The 26,484-nt window shown below is 45.1% G+C and overlaps 2 protein-coding genes across 4 annotated transcripts in view; one reads left to right on the top strand and one right to left on the bottom strand.

Annotated features, from left to right (window-relative positions):
- Nucleotides 1-11,637, bottom strand: part of LOC139264243 (C-X-C chemokine receptor type 6-like) — a 30,288-nt gene extending 18,651 nt beyond the window's left edge. The window contains exons 1-2 of one of the 2 annotated variants that reach the window (XR_011593300.1): nucleotides 11,420-11,637; nucleotides 5,264-7,469 (exon numbers count right to left, since the gene is read on the bottom strand). The gene's annotated coding sequence lies outside the window, so the exon portion shown is untranslated. Of the gene's footprint in view, nucleotides 1-5,263; nucleotides 7,470-11,419 lie in introns of those variants that run through there. The other variant, XM_070880403.1, reaches the window with a different exon arrangement.
- fyco1a (FYVE and coiled-coil domain autophagy adaptor 1a) overlaps nucleotides 1-26,484 on the top strand; it is a 234,289-nt gene that overhangs the window by 188,386 nt on the left and 19,419 nt on the right. For both annotated transcript variants that reach the window (XM_070880401.1, XM_070880402.1), the window contains exons 16-17: nucleotides 5,264-5,368; nucleotides 13,173-13,383. In XM_070880401.1, coding sequence (XP_070736502.1) covers nucleotides 5,264-5,368; nucleotides 13,173-13,383 — 316 coding nt within the window. The remainder of the gene's footprint in view (nucleotides 1-5,263; nucleotides 5,369-13,172; nucleotides 13,384-26,484) is intronic.

Below are 26,484 nucleotides of genomic sequence, written 5' to 3'. Positions count from 1 at the left end.
CTTCACACCTGAACGGCCTAATTTTAAGGTTATGCCCTCTTGTTCTGGACTCCCACACCAGAGGAAATAGTTTATCTCCCTCTCTACCCTATCAAATCTTTTAATCATCTTAAACAACTAAGGCTAGAAATTGCCCCTCACCCAGATTGGGGGCAGTAACCTTCTGGGGCCGGGACTTCCTGTGCCCGGCCCAGAAGTCCCGCCCCCGACGGAGAATTGGGCCGTACGCCCCTCAACGGAAGCGGAGAGTATTCCATCACATTCCTGACTTGTGCCTTGTAGATGGTGGAAAGTCTTTGGGGATTCAGGAGTTGAGACACTTGCCGCAGAATACCCAGCCTCTGACTTGCTCTTGTTGCCACAGTATTTATGTGGCTGGTCCAGTTAAGTTTCTGGTCAATGGTGATCCCCAGGATGTTGATGGTGGGGGACTCAGCATTGGTAATGCCGTTGAATGTCATGGGGTGGTGGTTGTTGGAGATAGTCATTGCCTGGCACTTGTGTGGCGCGAATGTTACTTGCCACTTATCAGTCCAAGGCTGAAAGCCATCCACGTCTTGCTGCATGTGGGCATGGACTGCTTCATTATCTGAGGAGTTTCGAATGGAACTGAACACTGCAATTATCAGCAAACATCCCCACTTCTGACCTTATGATGGAGGGAAGGTCATCGATGAGGCTTCTCTAATCTCCCTGTTTAATCATCCTGTTACTTCATCACTGCTATCAGGAGGTCTGAAGCACAGACCACACTCGATCAGCTCCACTGGGCAGGCCACGTTGTTCGCATGCCAGACACGAGACTTCCAAAGCAAACGCTCTACTCGGAACTCCTTCACGGCAAACGAGCCAAAGGTGGGCAGAGGAAACGTTACAAGGACACCCTCAAAGCCTCCCTGATAAAAGTGCAACATCCCCACTGACACCTGGGAATCCTTGGCCAAAGACCACCCTAAGTGGAGGAAGTGCATCCGGGAGGGTGCTGAGCACCTCAAGTCTCATCGCCGAGAGCATGCAGAAGTCAAGCGCAGGTGGCGGAAAGAGCGTGCAGCAAACCTGTCCCACCCACCCTCTCCCCCAACAACTATCTGTCCCACCTGTGACGGGGACTGTGGCTCTCGTATTGGACTGTTCAGCCAGCTAAGGACTCATTTTAAGAGTGGAAGCAAGTCTTCCTTGATTCCAAGGGACTGCCTATGATAATGATGATGAGACAATTCCTATCAAAATTGTACATCTTTTCATATTCCTCAATTCTTCCCAGAGAGTTTCTACTGTCTGCTCACCTTTACTTGTAGTCCCTCTTTCTAATGCTGTAATAGTGTATTTTATCAATATTGATACTCTTCCTCATTTTCCAATTTCCCTGTCCTTTCGAAAGACCTTATAATTTAGAATATTTATCTCCCAGTCTTGTCCAGTTTGTAGCCAGGTCTCAGTGATAGCTATTGCATCAGACTCTTTAAGCTGAATTTATGCTTTTAATTTGCTTGTTGTATTCCTTATGCTATGTAAATTTGTGTATTGAACCGTTACTTGGGCAACACATCCCACCCTGCCCTTTTGCCCTGATGCTGTTTTTCTCACATCGTTTAACTTATCACACTTCTTATTTTTCATCACTCTTGTTGTATTTTTATCAGTTATCTTGTTATTATTTCCTATTTTTCTTCTGAACCTGAACTATTTATATCGTGCCACACTTTGATGGAGTGGGGCAAGTTAGTTAGACTTACAACTGCACATTTAGGTTTAAAAAAAATTGCCCACAAAGTTACTGGAAGTATGAGCTGGTAACGGCGCAACAATGGCAAGGAGGACCTTGGTGAACATCGAGACAAACAGCGTATCTCCTTAATCTATAAGATTAAAGGATTCAGAAATAAACAGGGAAAGGACTAAGAAGGAGGGTGAGTTAGAGTGGGTGAATTCAATGTCAAATTAGATACTGAAAGAGAAATAAAGAGAGGGAAAGAAAGATTGGATTAAGAGAGAGAGAAAAAAGAGACCGAAAGGAAAAGTAAGAAAGAAATTTGGCCTTTTTTAAATCTCCTAAAACAATTCACAACCTGAAGGAATAAGACTCCATGCTTATAATTGTTCACTTTCTGGGCAAGAGAGGTTGATTGGCAGTCATTAACAATTATCACATCGTTAAAAGGGTACTTGTACTGATAATGATGAGACTTAACTTTCTGTGGCGAGTTTAATGGACAATTAATGCGCAAATGCAGAAACTTCATGAAAATCACAGGGGCGTTAAGGCAAGATGCCATTTTCGCGATGTTAACAGTGGAGCAGTGTAAATCGGTCAGCAATGCACAGGGTATCTCTTCCTCACCACAAATTGCTGGACAATGTGCACATTAGTAGCGGCATCCATCATTTTTCCAGCGAAATTTCTTCACTCAGAGGGTGGTGAACCTGTGGAACTCTCTACCATAGAAGGCTGTGGAGGCACAGTCACTGAATATATTTAAGAAGCAGATAGTTAGATTTCTAGTCACAAAAGGCATCAAGGGGTATGGGGAGAAAGCGGGAATATATTGTTGAGATAGTGGCTCAGCCATGATCATATTGAATGATGGTGCAGGCTCGAAGGGCCAAATGGTCTACTACTGCTCCTATTTTCTATGCTTCTAATCTAGGCCATCATCTTTAACATTATTTATGATCTAGACTTTTCTCTCATCCCATTTTCTTATCTTTTCTCTATTTCACTTTTATTATTATTTCTGCCTGAGCCCTCTCCCCACCCTTCACCCCCAAACTTTATTCGTTTCATCCTTTTTACAGCCCTATTTATCCTTTCTGTTACAACCTTGGTCCCAACTCAGTTCACATGCAGCCCATCCCAGTAGTACAGCTCCTTCCAGTCCAAATACTGGTGTCAGTGTCCCATGAAATGAAACCCTTTCCCCACCTTCAGTCACATATTTACTTTCCTGATCTCTTTGTGTTTGTGTCAATTCCTGAGATTACTACTCTATTTTAATTTAGCTCCTAGATCCTGATAATCTCTTAGCAGGACTTTCCTCCCTGTTCCTTCCTATGTCTTTGGTCCCGACATGGACCACGGCAACTGGTTTTTAACCTTACCTTTCCAACCAATTCCCGGACGGGAGGGACATTATTGCATACAACCTCTTATTGGTGCTATTCATGGGTTAATTGTGCGTTACTGAAAGCCTGCTGGTTAGCGCATAATTTTGCTTGTTCGCTCTGATGGCCACCGCCGCTTCCCCCCCAGAATGCCTGCTGCCCCAGACGTGGCTAACTTCCATGTAGGGAGGGCCCTTGCAATGAACAGGACTGAGGGCTGCCAAAATCGCAACAGGCTGCCAGTGAAACACGATTTTCTTTCTCAATGCAGATGTTGACTGCACTGCTAAGTATTTCTAACAATTTTTGTTTTGTTTTACCCAAGAGTGGTAGTATAGGTGCCACACAGCTGAAATAAAGCAAAAACACCAGAGGGCAGCATTGTGACAAGTTAAACTGCCAACATTTATACACGGCACAGTAAAAGAAAGAACTTGCATTATATAATGCCTTTCACGACCTCAAGAGGTCAGGAAATGCTTTGCAGCCACTGTAGGCACTGTTGCAATATCGGAAACGTGGCAGCCAGTGTGTGCACAGCAAGGTCCCACAAACAGCAATGTGATAATGACTAAATAATGTGTTTTTAGTGATCCACATGAGAGGGCAGACAGGTCCTTGGTTTAACGTCTCATCCAAAATAAATGCCTCCACTAAATTTAAACATTGTGATAAATATTTATTTGCCACTGGTTACAAATAAACGAGGCAATAATGAGATCTGAATAACTAAATATGAAAGTGTAGGACAAGATAAATAATGTGAATGTGAAGACAGAAACAAAATTCTTATTTTTCTTGACATTTATCTTTAGCATGGTGTGGGACATTTTTTCTGATTCAGATACTCTGTAGATAAGACATCGAAATAAGGCATATAGCAGTCAGTGACTTTTCAGTTGTAAATAATGGACTTTATAGTCCTGTAAATGATGCTAATTTTGCACACAAGAGATTGGTGTGTAAAATCAAAGCACATGGTATTGGGGGTAATGTACTGACGTGGATAGAGTACTGGTTGGCAGACAGGAAGCAGAGAGTCAGGATAAATGGGTCCTTTTCAGAATGGCAGACAGTGACTAGTGGAGTGCCGCAGGGCTCAGTGCTGGGACCCCAGCTCTTTACAATATACATTAATCATTTAGATGAAGGAATTGAGTGTAATATCTCCAAGTTTACAGATGACACTAAACTGGGTGGCGGTGTGAGCTGTGAGGAGGACGCTTAGAGGCTGCAGGGTGACTTGGACAGGTTAAGTGAGTGGGCAAATGCATGGCAGATGCAGTGTAATGTGGATAAATGTGAGGTTATCCACTTTGGGGTCAAAAACACCAAGGCAGAATATTATCTGAATGGCGGCAGATTAGGAAAAGGGGAGATGCAACGAGACCTGGGTGTCATGGTTCATCAGTCATTGAAAGTTGGCAAGCAGGTACAGCAGGCGGTGAAGAAGGCAAATGGTATGTTGGCCTTCATAGCTAGGGGTTTTGAGTATAGGAGCAGGGAGGTCTTACTGCAGTTGTACAGGGCCTTGGTGAGGCCTCACCTGGAATATTGTGTTCAGTTTTGGTCTCCTAATCTGAGGAAGGACGTTCTTGCTATTGAGGGAGTGCAGCGAAGGTTCACCAGACTGATTCCCGGGATGGCTGGACTGACATATGAGGAGAGACTGGATCAACTGGGCCTTTATACATTGGAGTTTAGAAGGATGAGAGGGGATCTCATAAAAATATATAAGACTCTGACGGGACTGGACAGATTAGATGCGGGAAGAATGTTCCCGATGTTGGGGAAGTCCAGAACCAGGGGACACAGTCTTACGATAAGGGGTAGGCCATTTAAGACTGAGATGAGGAGAAACTTCTTCACTCAGAGAGTTGCTAACCTCTGAAATTCCCTGCCGCAGAGAGTTGTTGATGCCAGTTCATTGGATATATTCAAGAGGGAGTTAGATATGGCCCTTACGGCTAAGAGGATCAGCGGGTATGGAGAGAAAGCAGGAAAGGGGTACTGAGGGAATGATCAGCCAAGATCTTATTGAATTTTGGTGCAGGCTCGAAGGGCCGAATGGCCTACTCCTGCACTTATTTTTCTATGTTTCTAATTTATGTTTGCATGACTAAAAATATTGCACATCCAATGACACAACTTTCTCTTGCAGAAGTCCAACATGTGAGACAGATGGACCAGGTATTCCACCTGAAGCTGGATCTACACAATCTATGCAAGATGCAGAGATTAATTTACTGCAGTGTGGAGAAATTACGTACGTATCATACAAAAGTTTTGCAGCTAGATTGCAACATAGAAATGTACAGGACCGAAAAAGAACATTGCAGTCCATCTGACCAGTCTTTATCCTATGATACCTTTCATACCCCTCTATCAAATTTTTCTCCCAAGTATTTAGCCAACTCTCATTTGAATGTGCTGATACAATCATCCCCCAGCCACTGCCTCCCTTGGCATTCCATTCCATACAATCACCACCCTCTGCTTAAAGTCTAAACAGTATTTTTACTTTCCTCTTCTATGTTAGAAATTATGCCCTCTTGTTGACCATACTGAGAAAACCTACCATTGACTGCCACAACCTCTCTAAAGCCACCCCTATAAAACCTTGCCTTCCTCTCCAAGATCCTTGAGCACATTGATTCCACCCAGTTCCAGCAATTCCCTCCCCAAACCGCTCCATTTCATTTTCTGCCCTCCCACAGCACTAGTACTACCCTGGTCAAACACCGAAAAACATCCTCGGATTGCAACCATGGCATATTATCCATCTTCATCACCCTCTCTGTATCATTCAACAGAGTCTACCATTCCATTCTCCTGCACTAAATATCTTCCATGGTCCACCTCACTAAGACTACCCTTTGTCAGGTTCCATTTCTACCTAACCTAATGTAACCAGTACATCTCCACAAATGACTTCTCTCACCCCCACATGATCTCAACCTGAGTAACCCAACATTCCATCCTTGGCCCCCTACTTTTCTTCATTTACTTGTTTCTCCTCAATGATCCATAAGTGTGGGATTCGTTTCCATAAGTTTGCAGATTAGACTAGCTCCAGCTCTACAACACCACAGCCACCACTGTGCTGCCAGGTTACTTGTCCAACGTGAAGTCATGAATCAGCCAGAACTGCCTCAAATTGAACATCAGGAAGACTGAAGGCAACCTATTCAGCTCCTGACAAAAGCTTTATACCCTTAACCCAATTCCATCCCCCAGCCCAGTTGCTCACTCGTACTGCACCAGATGGTTCACAGTCTCAGAGTCTTGTTCAGCCCTAAGCTGAGGCTCACATCGCACATCCTGTGCATCTACTTCCATCTCCACAACATTACCAGCCTCCACCCCACTGTACTCCTGCCTCTGCTGGTACCCATATCCACATTTTTATTTGGTCCAAACTGGACTTTTCCAACATCAACACTAACTAAACAATATCAGCTACGGAAATGAACACCTCGGTATTTTCTGAAATGCCTAGAACGGACAATAAAAAATTCTATTAATGTAGAAAACACCCCAAAGCACTTTTATGGAAAAGAAAACAATAAATAGGAATAGATAAGGGATAGGATACTGATCCATGGCGGTTGATTTGGAAGAGTGGCCAAAAGCTTATTTTTTTAAAAGGAGCGAGAGAAACGGAGAGAGGTGTTTGGGAAGGCAGTTCCAGAGAGGAGAAACAAGGCAGCTGACGGTTCTGCCACCAGTGCTGGGATAAAATGTGGGGGTGTTGCACAAAAGTCCAGACTCAGAAAACTAAAAGATGCTGGAAGGGATATAAGTCTGGAGGGAATTGCAGAGGTAGGATGTGTGGTAAGACAATGGAGGTATTTGAAGATGTGGATGATAATTTTAACTATAATGCACTAGGAACTAATGTAAGTCAGTCACGATGTAGGTGATGGTTGAGCAGTACTTAATGCATAACAGAATATGAGCAATTTCTTTCACGCGGGATGTGCGCCGCCCGCCATATTGGATTGGGCTCCTCCATAAGCATCCGGGGCACGCGCGGAAAGCCTCATTATAATATTTAAATACGAGTCCTACGCTTGTTGTACGATCTTTCTGTGAAATTGGTTTGCCCCAACACCTGACTTGCCACGTGATAAACCTGTGGTGCCAACAGGCTGGATGGACCCTTCAGGAGCACTATTTAAAGGGCTCATCCACTCCATACAGGTTAGTTGCTGGTTTGTCCATTTAGGCAGCTGGTTCACGTCTGGGTGTTTTTCTGTCTTCTACAATTGATTTGTTTGAGTCTTCAGGAATTAGTTGGAGCAAATTGTAACATCCACAACTTGATGTCGACAGGCATTCTCCCAGCATGGTGGTAGTTATGGAGTCTGGAGAAGTAACAGAGAGGTAGAATTCTGTGTCATCAGCACACATATGGAAGGTGACTCTGTACCTGTGAATGATGTCATCAAAGGGCAGCATGTAGATGAGGAGCTAGTGATGGATCTTTGGGACACTCCGGAGGTGATGGTGCATGTACAGGAGAGCAGGCCAATGCCAGAGATGTGCTGGCTGAATCTGGATAGATAGGGAGTGAAACCATACAATGGCGTCTTCAGATACTGTGGTCACATCATTTAGGATGTGTGGATTGGATAGATTAGTAATGGTAGGTGTAAGCGATCATGGACCTAGAATGTGAGATTTCAGTATGCTAGGATGCATTACAGATGTGAAACACCAGACATGACTGCTGCCAAGTGACTTTGCTTCAGTGAACATTGTGCCATGTGGTACACCAAAGAGCATTATTTGACTTTTCTTCCAGGGAGTACCCTTTTGCTTCTCTTGATTTAGTTATCTGCCCCGTTATTCATCTGAAAATACTCTTACCTTTGTTGATTTAAGAACATACGAAATAGGAGCAGGAGTAGACCATTTGGCCCCTCAAGCCTGCTCCGCCATTCAATAAGATCATGGCTGATCTGGTCCTGGGCTTAGCTCCACTTCCCTGCCCGCTCCCCATAACCCTTCACTCCCTTATCGTTCAAAAATCTGCCTACTTCCACCTTAAATATGTTCAATGATCCAGTAGATAACCTCACATTTTCCCACATTATACTCCATCTGCCAAATGTTTGCCCACTCACTTAGCCTGTCTATATCCTTTTGCAGATTTTTTGCGTCCTCCTCACAACTTGCTTTCCCATCCATCTTTGTATCATCAACAAAACTTGGCTACATTACACTCGGTCCCTTCATCCAAATCATTCATATAAATTGTAAATAGTTGAGGCCCCAGCACCGATCCCTGTGGCACCCCACTAGTTACCGTTTGCCAACCAATGACCCATTTATCACAACTCTCTGTTTTCTGTTAGTTAGCCAATCCGCTATGCAAGCTACTATATTACCCCCCAGCTTGTGAGCTTTTATCTTGTGCAGTAACCTTTTATGTGGCACCTTATCAAATGCCTTCTGGAAATCTAAATACACCACATTCACTGGTTCCCCCTTATCCACCCTGCTCGTTACATCCTCAAAGAACTCCAGCAAATTTGTCAAACATGATTTCCCTTCCATGAACCCATGCTGATTCTGCTTGACTGTATTATGCTTTCCAAATGTCCTTAATAATGGACTCCAGCATTTTCCCAACGACAGATGTTAGGCTAACTGGTCTATAGTTTCCCGATTTCTGTCTGCCTTCTTTTTTAAATAGGGGCGTTACATTTACGGTTTTCCAATCCGTTGGGACCTCTCCAGAATCCAGGGAATTTTGGTAAATTGCAACCAATGCATCCAGTATCTCTGCAGCCACTTCTTTTAAGACCCTAGGATGTAAGCCATCAGGTCCAGGGGAATTGTCCACTTTTAGTCCCATTATTTTACCGAGTACTTCTTCTTTAGTGATAATGATTGTTTTAAGTTCCTCCCTCCCTATAGCCCTTTGATTATCCATTATTGAGATGCTTTAATGTCTTCTACCGTGAAGAACTGATACAAAATATTTGTTCAAAGTCTCTGCCATTTCCCTGTTACCCATTATTAATTCCACAGTCTCATCCTCTAAGAGCTACTCTCTTCCTTTTTATATACCTGTAGAAACTCTTACTATCTGTCTTTATATTCTTTGCTAGTTGACTCTCATAATCTATCTTCCCTCTATTATTTTATTAGTCGTCCTTTGCTGTTTTTTTAAAAGTTTTCCAATCCTCTGGCCTCCCACTAATCTCGGCCACTTTGTATGCCATTGTTTTCAATTTTATATCCTTTATTTCCCTAGTTAGCCACGGATGGTTATTCCTTCTCTTAAAGTCTTTCCTTCTCATTGGGATATATTTTGTTGTGAGTTATGAAATATCTCCTTAAATGTCTGCCACTGTACATCAACCGTCCCATACTTTAACCTATTCTCCCAGCCAACTCTGCCTTCATACCTTTGAAGTCTCATTTATTTAAGCTTAGGACACTGGTTTGAAATCCAACTTTCTCAACCTCCAACTGAATTTGAAATTCAACCATGTTATGGTCACTCATTCCTAGAGGATCCTTTACTTCGAGATCATTTATTAATCCTGTCTCATTACAGGATCTAAGATAGCCTGCTCCCTGGTTGGTTCTGCAATGTACTGTTCAAGGAAACCAACCCAGATACACTCTATGAACTCTTCCTCAAGGCTACCTTGGTCAATTTGATTTGTCCAACCAATATGAAGATTAAAATCGCCCATGATTATTACCGTTCCTTTTTTACAAGCCTCTATTATTTCTTCATTTATATTCCATCCAACAGTATAGCTGTTAGAGGGCCTATAGACTACGCCCACCAGTGACTTCTTCCCCTTATTATTTCTTATCTACATCTTGATCTTCTGAGCCAATATCATTTCTCACTACTGCACTGATCTCATCCTTTATTAATAGAGCTATCCCACTTCCTTTTCCATTCTGTCTAACCTTCCGAATTGTCAAGTACTCCTGAATATTCAGTTTCCAGGTCACCTTGTAACCACGTCTCTGTAATGGCTATCAGATCATACTCATTTATATCTATTTGTGCCGTCAACTCATCTATTCTGTTACGAATGCTGTCTGCATTCTGATAAAGAGCTTTTAATTTTATTTTTTTTACAATTTTTCCCTGCTTTGACCCCACTTTCTGATACACTCTTATGTTTATACATTCTGTCCCTTCCTGTTGCACTGGTTATCATTTCCCCCCACCGCTACCCTGCTCTATTGCCTTCCCCTTGCTCTTTGACTTTTTAAATTTCCACTCACCTGAACCCTCCCTCCCCCCACTATTTAGTCTAAAGCCCTCCCTACAGCCCTAGCTATTCGATTCACCAGGACACAGGTCCCAGCTTGGTTCAAGTGAAGCTAGTCCCAATGGAACAGCTCGCTCTTACCCCAGTACTGATGCCATTGCCCCATTGATCAAAACCAATTTCTTCCACACCAGTCTTTGAACCACGTGTTTATCTCTCTGATCTTATTTACCCTATGCAAATTTGCTCGTGGCTCAGGTAGTAATCCAGAGGTTATTACCTTTGTGGTTCTGCTTTTTAATTTAGCCCTTAGCTGCTCATACTCCCTCAGCAGAACCTCTTTCTTTGTCCTACCTATGTCGTTGGTACCCACGTGGACCATGACAACTGGATCTTTCCCCTCCCCTCCTAGTTCCTCTCCAGCCTTGAGGCGATGTCCTTAACCCTGGCACCGGGCAGGCAGCACAGCCTTCGGGACTCACATTTTCAGCTGCTAAGAACCATATCTATCCCCCTAATGATACTGTCCCATACCACTGCAACATTTCTTTTTACTCCCTCCACTTGAATGGCCCCCTGTATCACGGTGCTGTGGTCAGTTTGCTCATCCTCCCTGCAATCCTTGCTCTCGTCCACACAAGGAGCAAGAATCTCATACCTGTTAGACAAATTGCAAGGGCTGAGGTTCCTCCAATACTAATTCCTGGGTCTCCATACTTGCCTCACTCATAGTCTCTGACCACGGACCAAATTTGAATGAATTCATCTAAGGGGTGCGACTGCCTCCTGGAATGCAGCATCCAGGTAACTCTCCCCCTCCCTGATGTGTGGCAGTGTCCGCAGCTTGGACTCCAGCTCATCAACGCGGAGCCGAAGTTCCTCAAGCTGCAGGCACTTACTGCAGATGTGGTCGCAGTGGACATCAGTGGTGTCCACCAGCTCCTACATGTTGCAGTAGTAACACATCGCCTGCCCTGCCATCTATAATGTATTTAATTAATTAGATTTAGTTTTTAATCCCGGCTCTTAATTTAAAGCAATGCCCAAGAAAAGAGAGAGAAACTCACCAGCCAATCACTTCCCTGCTTTCCTATGACATCACACGTTGATTCTTTTTACTACTTATCTTAGCCGGTCAGTTGATGCTGGTTGGGCTGGCTGCTCGGCTTTCTCACGCCCTTTGAAGGGTTGCTGGTCCTCCCGCTCTCGCGCCCTTTCCGCTTCATGGCACCCCACTGTCATATCTTCGGAGAGCACACAACTCGCAACCTGTAAGATGGCTGCAGGTTCCGGAATCTTCTGACCTGCTGGTCAGGTGACCGGCTCTATATTAAACAGCACTAGCTGCAGTAACACAGGCGTCCACAGTGTGGAGCTACAGACATTACACCCACCAATCCACTTTCTGGGCTGCGGTGACGTCGAATGTAGTGAGGTTATTAAACTTCTTTCAGCATTGCAAAGGGGTTGTTGGGTTTGTGGAGATCCCACTCACAGCCACAGCTGTATCCTTCCACATGGCCAATATTGTAGCGTCTGATGACATCTTCTCTGGTACTGTAACTATTGTACAATGCTACAGGAGATTGACTAATGCACAAGAAATTTATGTGGTGTGCATTTCCTGTCAGCTTTTTCCACTATAAATTCCTATATGCACATTTACAATGGAAACTGCCTATGTACACTTGTCTCTGTGGAATCACACCCTCCTGCCACTGATGGTGCAGTAACACATCAGTTTTTGCACCTACCGCTCCTCAAATTGTACGGTGGAAAAATTCCAATGCTACAACCAACTTTACCTCACTGCCTCCTAAACTGTCATTAGTTTTGCTGTTTAGGTACAAATAATGTTAAATCATAGTGTTACATAAAAGTAAGGGCAGAGAGGACTTTAAATAGAGAAATAATTGTATCTGTGCTTCCTGTCAATTGTTTGCCTGTCAACTAATCTCACTTTATATGGAGACTAAAACATTGTGCAATGCTAGTATTTTAAGATTTTACTGATATGCATTTCTGATACAAGCTAAATAGAACACCAGTAACAAATCTGAAACTCAAATAATCCAATCCAGATGATCAGATTTCCCCTCTCCAATTTCTTCTGTAGCCCTCATTTGTTCTGAACACAAACTTGAATAACTGAACAGTGACATGGTTAGTTGTGCAAATCAGAGATGCCCTAACTTAACATTAGCATTGCTGCTAGTTTTCCACCTGTCCACAAAGTTCTCTTAAAGTTTAAAGAAAAAGAAACAGCACTTACTTCTTGGTAAGCACCAATACAGCTGACACTGATTCCTGTGCGGGTGACTTCTGTTCACTTTCAAGACTTCTGCTGTCCGTATCCTACACTAAATCCCGTTTACCCATCAACCCTGTGCTCGCTGACCTACACTGGCTCCCGGTCCGGCAACACCTCAATTTTAAAATTCTCATCCTTGTTTTCAAATCCCTCCATGGTCTCGCCCCTCTCTATCTCTATAACCTCCTCCAGCCCTACATCCCTCTGCACTCCTCCAATTCTGGGCTCTTGCATATCCCTGATTTTAATCACTCCACCATTGCTGTGCCTTCAGCAGTCTAGACCCCAAGGAATTCCCTCCCTAAACCTCTCTACCTCTCTCTCCTCCTTAAAACCTACCTCTCTGACCAGGCTTTTGATCATCTGTCCTAATATCTCCTTATGTGGCTTAGTCACAAATTTTGTTTGATAACGCTCCTGTGAAGCATCTTGGAACATTTTACTACGTTAAAGGCACTATATAAATGTAAGTTGTTGGGCGTGCAAATTTATTTGTTTTTCTATTTTAGGCTCAGGATACCCCTCACGGTGGATGAGATTAGACAATTCGGAGACAACAGCAGAGAGCTTTTTGTTAAGTCCAGTTGCTACAGTCTCATCCCTATTGTTGTTGAAGAATGTGGTTTGACCATTAGCTGGGTCTTTTCTTCTGATCCGAAGAGCATATCATTTAGCGTGGTTCATCAAGAGTCTGAAGAAACATCATATGAACAGTGCAAGGTAAGGGGAATTACACTGTCCTATAGGATTGTTGCTTATACTGTTACTCTGTGCCAAATTTGACATATGTTTCTAAGATTAAGTTTAAATGTAGAATTAAAGTTAAATTAATCACAAGATGAACAGCACAAAATTATAGTTTCATGTTTCTAATTTTATAATATAATTGTTCTCCAAACTTAAAATTCTCTTTTTTTCCACATTTTGTATGGGTTAATTATTTCACGTAAGTAAAAGCATTGGGGTAGAATGCTGGTGGGGTTCTTCCCGTCTCCTGCTGTAACTTCAGCGGAAGATCACTGGAAAGCCCAGAGAAATGGCATAACTGGACGTTTATGACGTTGCTCTTATCCCTAAAATTATGACAGGAGGTCGGAAAACACCCACAGAAGTTCCAAGCACTTGTGCCTAGACTGTCCGTAGCATCATATCTCTTAATGGTGTCCTACCTCAAAGACTTTCTGCCTTCACAGAGGAACCACTAACTGTTGAGGTAGCCATGCTGATCAGCTCAAATAGACAAGTGAGTTTGAACCAATCAAAAGCTACTTCCATTCGTTAGAAAAATGGGAATTACTGTTGATCAGTAGCCAAGAATATAACAAGCACAGAACCAAGCAATCAAATTGGTCAATTTGTTTTCCAAGTTACCATTCACAAACTAGCAAGTACCGCAAAACTGGCCAATCAGGTCACCCAAAGCAATGGGCTCAATTTTCCCCAGTGATGTACGATGTTTTTTTGGCGCACGTCGCTTTTTTGACCTAAATTAAAATATCCAAGTTTCCCCAAAGATTGTGCGCCAGTGTAACTCAGTTACGATTTTTTTAGGTTCGTTTTTTTTGTGTCACCTGATGTCTGCGCCAGTTTTTCACATTTATACAGTTTTTCCAATTTGCATTTTTCCCAGGACGGCGTATGTGGCCACTCCCCAAAAACCTTCTGGGCACTTAAGAAAAAGCAGCGCACGTTAAAAAATCGGCGCAGAAAGACGCCATTGTTTGTAGGCGGAATTTTGGAGGGAGTCAAGAATACATTAACTATGCATCATGAAGTTTAATTTTTTCAAACTTAAAACGCAGAAAATGGAAGTTTAATGCAATTCTTTAATTTTTGATTTTTTTCAAAGTGCCACGCCACCATCGAACGTCTCCAAACCGGGCTCGAGGGTCGGAGCATCGGCCGGCAGAATCGGTCCCTTGCCCAGACACAGGGACTTGGGGTTCGGCTTCAAAAGAATCCCGGAGGGGGAGGGGGGTGGAAGCCGAACTGGAGGAATGAGAACCCTTACACTATGCAGCAGCATCAAAAGAAGCCCGGGGGGGGCGGGGGGGGGGGGGTGGTGCTTGCCTAGCCCCTGTGTCCAGGCGAGGGAGCAATTCTGCCGGCCGACCCTCGAGCCCAGAGAGGAGACGTTCAGTTGGTGGTGGGGTGGTACTTTGAAAAAAATCTAAAATTAAAAGAATTGCATTAGACTTGGTTGCCCGAAATGTCCTCATTTGAATGCCTAGCTTCCCGTTCTAAGCAAGTTTATTGCGCATACGCGGACCAAGGTGTAGTCCATACTAGGGCGTCAACCTTTGGGAGAGAGAGAACAAAGAAACTTGTCCTGCTGTTTTGAGCTTCTTGCAAAGGTACAATTTAATCATGGGGGCAATACTGACAATGCCATACCTCGTGAAACCCTTCTGCATGATGGTTCTGCGGAGGAGACAATTGGTTAGACATCATCACTTGAGGAACCTCAGAGCACGTAGGATAATGGACAGAAGGCCTTACCCACATCGGGTATATCGAGACAGGCATTCATACCTGCACCTGAGTGATGCAGAGGTTGCACTTCCGCAAAGAAGTTATAACCGAGATCTGTGAGTTAGTAAAAACAAACTTGCAACCTAGATGCATTCGGAGGACTTCTTTGTCAGTTGAAGTGAAGGTTACAGCTGCACTTTCATTCTATTCTTCTGGATCGTTCCAGGCCACAACTGGGGATGTATGCACCATTTCTCAACATGCAACAGATATCTGCATTCAGCAGGTGACTGCTGTACTATATGTCCGGAGGAATGACCACCCAGGCAATGCGTGAAAGGGCTGTGGGCTTCTCCAGGATTGCTGGCTTCCCAAAGGTACAGGGCTGCATTGATTGTACCAACATCGCCTTTTGAGCACCTTTGGAGGATTCCGACATGTACAGGAACAGAAAAGGCTTCCACTCCGTTAATGTGCAGCTCGTGTGTGACGACATACATCGCATCATGTCAGTTGATGCGAGATATCCTGGGAGCACCCATGATGCTTTCATCCTATGCGAGAGCGCTATATCTGCCATGTTTCAGTAGCAGCCATAAGGGCAGAGCTGGCTGCTGGGAGACAAAGGGTACGGCCTCGCCACCTAGCTCATGACGCCCCTATGCGTAATCCGGACGGAAGCTGACCGGGAATACAACATGTCGCACATTGCGATGCGCAGCATAATAGAGAGGACCATTGGCAACTTGAAACAGCATTTCCAATTCCTGGACCATTTCAGAGGCTACTTACAATACTCCCCTGATATTGTCGGTCAGTTCACTGTTGTGTGCTGCATGCTGCATAAATTAGCCATCATGAGGCAGCAGCAGCGGGTAGTAGAAGACCTACCTGAGGTGAGTGTGGCTGATGATTGAGGAGGAAGATGCAGATGACGAGGAGGAGATGGACGAGGAAGCCATGCAACTACCTGAACCCAGAGCACGACGACGGAGGAGGGCGTGCCGTTGTGCCCCTTTAACGATTGCTCGAGCCTTGCGCCAGAAGCTCATCCGTAAACGCTTTGCTGCCTGAAGGCTCAGCGACAACTGTTTACTGTTTGAACAGGTTCCCACTGGTTCTGTAGTTTAGTTCCACTCCAGCGGGGAGCTTGTTGACTGTGAGGTGGACATGGCAGTGAGGAAGATTGAGAAGAGGGTTGGGGCGATGACGCAGCCTTGTTTGAACCCCGTCCGGGTGGGATTGGGTCTGTAATGGATCCGTTGGTAAGGATCACGGCTTGCATGTCGTCGTGGAGCAGGCGGAAGATGTTGCCGAACTTTTGGGGGCATCCGAAACGGAGGAGGACACTCCATAGACCCTCGCGGTTGACGGTGTCAAAGGCTTTTGTAAGGTCGAGAAGGCCATGTATAAGGGCTGGCGCTGTTCCTTGCATTTTTCCTGCAGCTGTCGTGCTGCAATAATCATGTCTGTTGTGCCCCGAAGGGGACGAAATCCGCACTGTGACTCCGGGAGGAGCTCCTCGGCCAGGGAGAAGACGGTTGAGGAGGACTCTAACGACAACTTTCCCAGTGGCTGATAGCAGGGAGATTCCTCTGTAGTTGCCGCAGTCAGACTTGTCCCCTTTTTTAAAGATGGTCAGGATTACTGCATCTCTGAGATTTCCCGGCATGCTCTCCTCCCTCCAGATGAGAGAGATGAGGTCATGTATTCGCGGCAATAGTGCCTCTCCGCCATACTTCAGTGCCTCAGCAGGAATTCCACCTGCTCCCGTAGCCTTGTTGTTCTTAAGCTGCCTTATGGCTTTGCCTCTCTCGTGCAGTGTTGGGGTTTTACTGAAGTGGTGGTGGGTAACAAGCTGCGGGATGGAGTCGAGAACACTCGAGTCAAAGGCATTCTCGATTGAAGAGATCTTCGAAGTGCTTCTTCCAGCGGGCCTTGACTGCCTCGGTCTCCTTGATGAGTGTTTCCCGTTCTTGGCCAACGGCGGGGTGGGGCCTTGGGTGTTTGGACCATAGGTGGCCTTGACTGCGATGAAGAACCCTCGCACATCATGGTTGTCGGCCAGCTGCTGTATTTCCTGTGCTTTCTCCATCCACCACCTGTTCTTTAGGTCCTGAGTTTTTTGTTGGACCTCAGCCTTGAGCCGTCAGTAATGCTGCTTTGCTGCTCCCGAGTTGGGTTGTTGCTTAAGGCTCAGAACTGCCCTGCTCTTGCGATCTATTAGCTCTTGAATCTCCTGATCATTCTCATCAAATCAGGCCTGGTGTTTCCTGATTGAGTGACCGAGCGTCTCTTCGCAGGCACTGGTTATGGAGGCCTGAAGAGCTGACCAAGCGCTGTGGGCATTCTGCGTCTCAGTGTCAATCAAGGCACGCCAGGTTGGGTGTGAAGCACTGAATGTATGGGCTCTCTTAGCTGGGTCTTTAAGCGCCCCGGCATTGACTTTTTTGCGGTACTACTTCTGCTCCCCCCTCCGCTTTGGGGCTATGTTGATGTCAATGATGGATATATAACTTACAAAAAACTTTTAATCTGAGAACAATTGCAACAGTAACAACAATAATAAGAACAACAACAGCAACTGCAGCAAAGAAAGACTGCACCCATCTCTCCACCTTATTCTAAGACCGCCCGCTGCGCTTTATCTTGGTGACTCCACCCCTGCTCGCAGGCGGTGGCGCAGCATTTCTCAGGTTGGTACCACTCTTATTCTTTCGAACATCTCAGGTAATGCGCACTTCTTGATGGGGAGGGGGGGGGCGGGGCAGGGGCAAGCCCGGCTTGAGCCTCTTCAGAGGCTGGTCTGGGGATTGGAGTGGGAGTGGCAGTTTCTCCTGTCAATGGGCGCGGGGTCTGGTGTGTTCCCTTATTGGAGCAACTAACTCCAACACTCCCTCATGTTCGCCGACAGTGTATCAGCTACCTGCGACATTCCCTTCCTCATGTTCCCGGACAGTGTTCCCATTTCTCGTGAGAGTGTTGTTACTTCTGCTGACAGTTCCGATACTTCATCGCCCACCCCACTGATGATGTCCAGGAGTGATCGTGTAAGGTCAATGCTCTCCACACTCATTGCCATCATCTGAACCACATCTGTTAGATCCTGCACCTCAGGAAAGCGCTGTCGAGCTCCCCTTCCCCTCCTCACCCTGGGTGTGGCTCGTTGCATCCCGCTGGGACCCGCCTTGGACGGGTGGGACCTGCGTGAGCCTCGCTGCATCACTGGGATACTGGGATCCACAGCCTTGGATGGTGGGGCCCTGGGTGTGCCTCGCTGCACCCCACTGGAATCCCTAGCCTTGGATTGTAGGAAACCATGCAACACTTGTACCACTCAGGAAAGGGCCTGGCACCTCAATGGGCGGCACCTGCACCTCCTCCAAAGTGAGTACAACAGTGTGGGCTTCATCTATCACTTCCCCCTCTCCCTCACCCCCATGCACTTGGTCTGGAAGGTAGGATTGGAAGATGTTCTCCTCCAGACTCATCCGCATCTGAATCTTCTTTTGCATCGGCTTCAGCCTCGTCAGGGTTGGCCTCAAATTCTGCAAAATATAACAGAACAGAGAAATGGTTAGCAGCAGAGAAGGGGGCAGGGTGGCATGAGTAGGCACATACAGCACAGGCAGCAGGCTCATTTGAAGGACCACGATGAATGATGGCACATTGCATCAACCAAAGCGTAGCAGACGGAGACATCCCCATGAACCGAAGCATGACTAGCCCGCACAGTACTTAATATTTAGGAAAGCCAGGCTGTGGAATTTGCAGGAGTTACCCTCTTCCTTGAGTGTGGGCCCAGCTTGGTTGTCTTTCTCCAGGCAGGACTCATCAAAGCAGCAACCCTGTCTTCCAAGGGTGTCAGAGGGTGCAGATTTGCCGGGCCTCCTCCTGTTCGAGTTCATTCCTTTTTGTTGTGTGCCACCTTTGCAAAGATGGAAAATATAATTTTTTTAGAGAGGGTGTCTTTCTGCTGGGTGGGACAGACAAAAAGATGGTGACATTTACAATTGCAATTCCGTTGAATAAATGAAAATATTACTTAGACTAACTACTTCACTAAGGTCTTGCCACTGCTTTTTTCACTGACCTCCAGATCTCGGGGTGGCCACCATTGCACAGTAATCTTCTGCAAATTGGTTCCAGCGTTTCTTCATTTCTTTTAGTGAAACTTTTATGTGATCTCTGCTGGTGTCCAGCTCATGCCATCTGGCCTCAATCACAGTAACTAGTGCCTCCACTTCATCCTGCAAGAAATTCTTGGTCCTTGAGCCGCGTTGTATATTGTATTGCAGCTCCGAATTTTACTATGAGAATTAAAGTTCTCACACACAACTGGCTCTTTAAAAATGGCCGAATGTAGACCGGGGGCGCCCATAGCAATCACGTCAAAAACGTCCTTTTTTTTCCACACATGCACAGAAGCGGGGGCATCGTTTTTTCGGCGCAGACATTAGGCCCACCCCTAAAGCTAAAGGGCAGGCTGCGCAGCGCCAAATTCAAATAATAGAACGAGGAAACTTGCTAGTTTTTTTTGGAGTAGTCGGGGCCAAAAAAAAGGACGTAACTCTTGCAGTACGCCAAAAAGCAGCATTGGGGAAAATTGAACCCAAAGTCAGGTGTTTTTCAGCAGTCGTGTTGCATTCTGAACCTCCACATAAATTTACCCATAACGAGTAGGTTTATATTACATGCAGCTTTTTTAATCAGAGAGGGGATAATTTTGACTCGGTAACAGTGTAAAATGGGCAATATCGATTCAGCCACCTGTTATACATATTCTAATATTGCCAAACCCCAGCTGCCCCACCATGGTGATACCAGATCAAAGGACCTCCATACTGCCAAACCTCATCAGTATCACTGCAGCATTGTCAAACTGCTACAAAAGTGCAGGACTGCTTCAAGTGCAGCTAACTCGCATTCTCTGTCTCCAGTACTGCTCATTACTGGATATCTACATCCAGCATCTTGAATACCACCTTATTATGTATTCTAAGCTTTAAAATGGTATGGGATAAAAAAATTAAGTACATATACGTAAGTGAATTTATACATCAAATAGAAAGGCCACTCATTAACAGTTTTCACGGAATAATGGATAAAGTTCTGAAATTTAATCCCCAAGCAGCAATAAAAATCTCCAGTGGCCTGGGAATTCAATCACACTGTGCCAGTTTTTCTGGTGCTAAACGGGGCACCTGAGCTTCCAATATGGCGGCAGGAAGCACATTTCGAGCCAGAAGTGTGCCATTCTCCCCCCCCCCCACCCCCACCCCCGCCATATTGTATTGGGCTTCTCCACAGGCATCAGGAAAACTATTTAATGTATTAAATAACGTATGCAAAGTAGAGTCCTGCACTTGTTAGAGGACCTTTTCTGATATTTGGCTGCCCCAGCGCCTGACTTGCCACATGCTAAAGTCATCCAGCAACTTGTGGTGCTAACAGGCAGGAAGGACCCTTCTCCAGCGCTACTTAAAGGGATCATGTAGTACTTGCAGGTTAGTTGCAGGTTTTTAATTTCAGGCTGCTGGTTAACTTCTGGGCATTTTTTGGTATTTTTTTCTGAATCTGTAAAGTTACGTTTGACTGCTGAGAAGACGATTTCGTTGGCATTGTACTGATTTTGGCCTCTCCATTCTTGATTCAATCATTTTTTCTCCTTCCAAGCGTTTCCCCGGTGTCTGCAGGCAGAGTGCCCCTCTCCTTTAAGAGGAGCTGGCTGACTTTAAGTGGCATTAGAGGCGCTCGATATTTGGCCCCCCAATCAGACATTTAGCCAAAGAATAGAACTGGCAGCTCGCCTGAGTCATGGTAATTAGCAGGCAGCACAAATATTACATGCTGCTTGGGACAATGTTAACAGGCGCGTGTAGTGGGCGCAACTGAATTTCTAGGCCAATGTAATATATTATTCAATCTCTAGTGGCATTACATGTACAGAGTCAAGATCAAGTGTAGTCACCAAGTGAAGTGTTTGAGGACAGGGATAATTGCACAAGGACATAAAGACATTTTAAAGTCATGCATTCTGTCCTTATTTTATATTTGCATTTTAAATTCCTGTGTCCACAGTAATGATAGAAATTGCCATTATAAACTTGTCAAGTTGCAATTACATGATCCAGGCAATGGTGGCACTGCAGCAGCTCCATTGGGGAAAGGGTGCCGTTATAAAGTGACAAGCTTACATAGGCAGTCTGCATTAGAAATGTGAACGTAGGAATTTATAATGGAAAAATTGACGGGGCATGTGCTTAAAAATCATAAAATGGTTACAGCACAGAAGGAGGCCACTCAGCCCGTCAAACCCATGCCGGCTCTCTGCAAGAGCACTTCAGCTAGTCCCACTCCCTCGCCCTTTCCCCATTGCCCTGCAAATGTTTTACCTTCAGGTACTTATCCAATTCCCTTTTGAAAGCCACGATTGAATCTGCCTCCACCACTCTTTAGGCAGTGCATTCCAAATTCTAACCACTCGTTGCATAAAAAAGTTTTTCCTCATGCTTCCTATGGTTTTTCTGCCAATCACCTAAAATCTGTGTCCTCTGTTTCTCAAACCTTCCGCCAATAGGAACAGTTTCTCTCGATCTACTCTGTCTAGACCACTCATGATTTTGAACACCTCTATCAAATCTCCTCTCTGCTCGAAGGAGAACAACCCCAGCTTCTCCAGTCTAACCATGTAACTGAAGTCCCTCATCCCTGGAATCATTATTGTAAAGCTTTTCTGCATCCTCTCTAAGGCCTTCACATCCTTCCTGAAGTGCGGTGCCCAGAATTGGATGCAATACTCCAATTGAGGCCAGACCAGTGTTTTATAAAGTTTCATGATAACTTCTTTGCTTTTGTACCTTATACATCTATTTATAAAGCCCAGGATCCCGTATGCTTGTTTAACCGCTTTCTCAACCTGCCCTGCCACCTTCAAAGATTTGTGCACATATATCCCCAGGTCTCTCTGTTCATGTACCCCCCCTTAGAATTGTACCCGTTAGTTTATATTGCCCCTCCTCATTCTTCCTGCCAAAATGTATCACTTTGCACTTTTCTGAGTTAAATTACATCTGCTGTGTGTCCGCCCATTGCATCAGCCTGTCTATGTCTTTTTTTTATTTGTTTAAAGGATGTGGGCGTCGCTGGCAAGGCCAGCATTTATTGCCCATCCCTAACTGCCTTTAAGAAGGTGGTGGTGAAGTTACTCCCACAGTGTTGACTTTGTCGTGGGTTTGGCACAACTGAGTGGCTTGCTGGGCCATTTCAGAGGGCAGTTAAGAGTCAACCACATTGCTGTGGGTCTGGAGTCACATATAGGTCAGACCAGGTAAGGACATAAGAACACAAGAAATAGGAACAGGAGTAGGCCACCTGGCCTCTCAAGCCTGCTCTGCCATTTAATAAGATCATGGCTGATCTGATCATGGACTCAGCTCCACTTCCCTGCCCGCTCCCCATAACCCTTTATTCCCTTATCGCTCAAAAATCTGTCCATCGCCGCCTTAAATATATTCAATGACCCAGCCTCCACAGCTCTCTGGGGCAGAGAATTCCATAGATTTACATCACTCTGAGAGAAGAAATCCCTCCTCATCTCAGTTTTAAATGGGCAGGCCCTTTTTCTGAGACATTGGGCCCAAGTTTCCACATGATTTGCACCTGATTTTTAGGAGCAACTGGTGGAGAACGGACTATTTTAGAAATCGCAATTCTCCACATTTTTTTTTCTGCAGTTCTAGTCAGTTAGAACAGTTTCACTTTGGAACAGAATTTTTTCTTCAAAAGGGGGCGTGTCCGGCCACTGACGCCTGATTTCAAAGTTTCCACAGTGAAAACGTACTCCAAACTAACTTAGAATGGAGCAAGTGAAGATTTTTGTAGAACTGAAAAAACCTTGTCGACACATTAAAAAATCAGGCGCAGGTTACAAATTAGGCGTCCAGAACGAGGTGGGGGGGGGGGGGGGAGGGAAGTCATTAAATTCTACAATAAATCCTTATTTATACTTCTACAAATATTATACAAATAAATCCAACCTGAATAAACATTTATAAGCAAAGAAAAGATTAAATAAACCATCTTCCTACCTGTGTGAAAGTGCTTCAGGCAGGGAGAATGCTGCAGGAAGCCTCACAAGTTGAGGCAGCCGTTCCCGCGGGAGGGGGGGGGGGGGGGGGGAGAGGAGGCAGCCGTTCGTTCCCGCGGGGGGGGGGGGGGGGGGGGAAGCCGTTCCAGACGGTGGGCGGGGGGGGGAGGAGACAATGAGAAGGCTGCAGGAAGCCTCACAAGTTCAGCAGCCATTCCCGACGGCGTGGGGGGAGGCCTTCGGGAAACGGCTGCCTCAACTTTCTGAGGCTTCCTGCAGCCTTCTCACTGCTGCAGGAAGCCTCAGTGCTGATGTGCTGATGGCAATGTGCTTTTATTAAAAAATGTTCAAAAATTAAACAGCTGCAAAGAACTACAAAAAATGGCCGAGTGCCAATGTTTCCTTCACACTGCGCGTGCGCGAACGCTCCAACGCGCACGCGCAGGGTTGCCGGCAGGAAAAAACTAATTTAAATGGTACCCGCCCCCTCCCACTTACAAAATTGGCGCGAGTGGTAGGCTCCGCCCCCCTGGGCGCCGCGCCAAGCAGACATGGAGCTGCAGGGCGCTCCAGAATCGCCCGTTTTTTATCGTGTGGAAACTTGTCCCCTAATTTTAGTTTCCCCTATGAGGAAAAACATCCTCTCTGCATCCACCTTGTCGAGCCCCCTCATTATCTTATGTTTCGATAAGATCACCTCTCATTCTTCTGAACTCCAATGTGTATAGGCCCAACCTACTCAACCTATCTTCATAAGTCAACCCCCTCATCTCCGTGCAACAGTGTAGCTACTGTTAGGGGGCCTATAGACTACGCCCACCAGTGACTTTTTCCCCTTATTATTCCTTATCTCCACCTAAACTGATTCAACATAACATAAGAATTAGGAACAGGAGTAGGCCATCTAGCCCCTCGAGCCTGCTCCGCTATTCAACAAGATCATGGCTGATCTGGCCGTGGACTCAGCTCCACTTACCCGCCCGCTCCCCGTAACCCTTAATTCCCTTATTGGTTAAAAATCTATCTATCCGTGACTTGAATACATTCAATGAGCTAGCCTCAACTGCTTCCTTGGGCAGAGAATTCCACAGATTCACAACCCTCTGGGAGAAGAAATTCCTTCTCAACTCGGTTTTAAATTGGCTCCCCCGTATTTTGAGGTTGTGCCCCCTAGTTCTAGTCTCCCCGACCATTGGAAACAACCTCTCTGCCTCTATCTTGTCTATCCCTTTCATTATTTTAAATGTTTCTATAAGATCACCCCTCATCCTTCTGAACTCCAACGAGTAAAGACCCAGTCTACTCAATCTATCATCATAAGGTAACCCCCTCATCTCCGGAATCAGCCTAGTGAATCGTCTCTGTACCCCCTCCAAAGCTAGTATATCCTTCCTTAAGTAAGGTGACCAAAACTGCACGCAATACTCCAGGTGCGGCCTCACTAATACCTTATACAGTTGCAGCTGGACCTCCCTGCTTTTGTACTCCATCCCTCTCGCAATGAAGGCCAACATTCCATTCGCCTTCCTGATTACCTGCTGCACTTGCAAAATAACTTTTTGGGATTCATGCACAAGGACCCCCAGGGCTCTCTGCACCGCAGCATGTTATAATTTCTCCCCATTCAAATAATATTCCCTTTTACTGTTTTTTTTTCCCAAGGTGGATGACCTCACACTTTCCGACATTGTATTCCATCTGCCAAACCTTAGCCCATTCGCTTAACCTATATCTAAATCTCTTTGCAGCCTCTCTGTGTCGTCTACACAATCTGCTTTCCCACTAATCTTTGTGTCATCTGCAAATTTTGTTACACTACACTCTGTCCCCTCTTCCAGGTCATCTATGTATATTGTAAACAATTGTGGTCCCAGCACCGATCCCTGTGGCACACCACTAACCACCGATTTCCAACCCGAAAAGGACTCATTTATCCCGACTCTCTGCTTTCTGTTAGCCAGCCAATTCCCTATCCATGCTAATACATTTCCTCTGACTCCGCAAACCTTTATCTTCTGCAGTAACCTTTTGTGTGGCACCTTATCGAATGCCTTTTGGAAATCTAAATATACCACATCCATCGGTACACCTCTATCCACCATGCTCGTTATATCCTCAAAGAATTCCAGTAAATTAGTTAAACATGATTTCCCCTTCATGAATCCATGTTGGGTCTGCTTCATTGCACTATTCCTATCTAGATGTCCCGCTATTTCTTCCTTAATAGTTTCAAGCATTTTCCCCACTGCAGATGTTAAACTAACCGGCCTATAGTTACCTGCCTTTTGCCTGCCCCCTTTTTTAAACAGAGACGTTACATTAGCTGCTTTCCAATCCGCTGGTACCTCCCCAGAGTCCAGAGAATTTTGGTAGATTATAACGAATGCATCTGCTATAATTTCCGCCATCTCTTTTAATACCCTGGGATGCATTTCATCAGGACCAGGGGACTTGTCTACCTTCAGTCCCATTAGCCTGTCCAGCACTACCCCCCCCCCTAGTGATAGTGATTGTCTCAAGGTCCTCCCTTCCCACATTCCTGTGACCAGCAATTTTTGGCATGGTTTTTGTGTCTTCCACTGTGAAGACCGAAGCAAAATAATTATTTAAGGTCTCAGCCATTTCCACATTTCCCATTATTAAATCCCCCTTCTCATCTTCTAAGGGACCAACATTTACTTTAGTCACTCTTTTCCGTTTTATATATCTGTAAAAGCTTTTACTATCTGTTTTTATGTTTTGCGCAAGTTTACCCTCGTAATCTATCTTTCCTTTCTTTATTGCTTTCTTAGTCATTCTTTGCTGTTGTTTAAAATGTTCCCAATCTTCTAGTTTCCCATTAACCTTGGCCACCTTATACGCATTGGTTTTTAAATTGATAATCTCCTTTATTTCCTTGGTTATCCATGGCTGGTTATCCCTTCTCTTTCCGCCCTTCTTTTTCACTGGAATATATTTTTGTTGAGCACTATGAAAGAGCTCCTTAAAAGTCCTCCACTGTTCCTCAATTGTGCCACCGTTTAGTCTGTGTTTCCAGTCTACTTTAGCCAACTCTGCCCTCATCCCACTGTAGTCCCCTTTGTTTAAGCATAGTACGCTCGTTTGAGACACTACTTCCTCGCCCTCAATCTGTATTACAAATTCAACCATACTGTGATCACTCATTCCGAGAGGATCTTTTACTAGGAGATCGTTTATTTTTCCTGTCTCATTACACAGGACCAGATCTAAGATAGCTTGCTCCCTTGTAGGTTCTGTAA

This window comes from Pristiophorus japonicus, chromosome 5 (genome assembly GCF_044704955.1).
Source record: "Pristiophorus japonicus isolate sPriJap1 chromosome 5, sPriJap1.hap1, whole genome shotgun sequence".
Lineage (NCBI taxonomy): Eukaryota > Metazoa > Chordata > Chondrichthyes > Pristiophoridae > Pristiophorus > Pristiophorus japonicus.
This window is presented reverse-complemented; position numbering and strand designations above follow the sequence as displayed.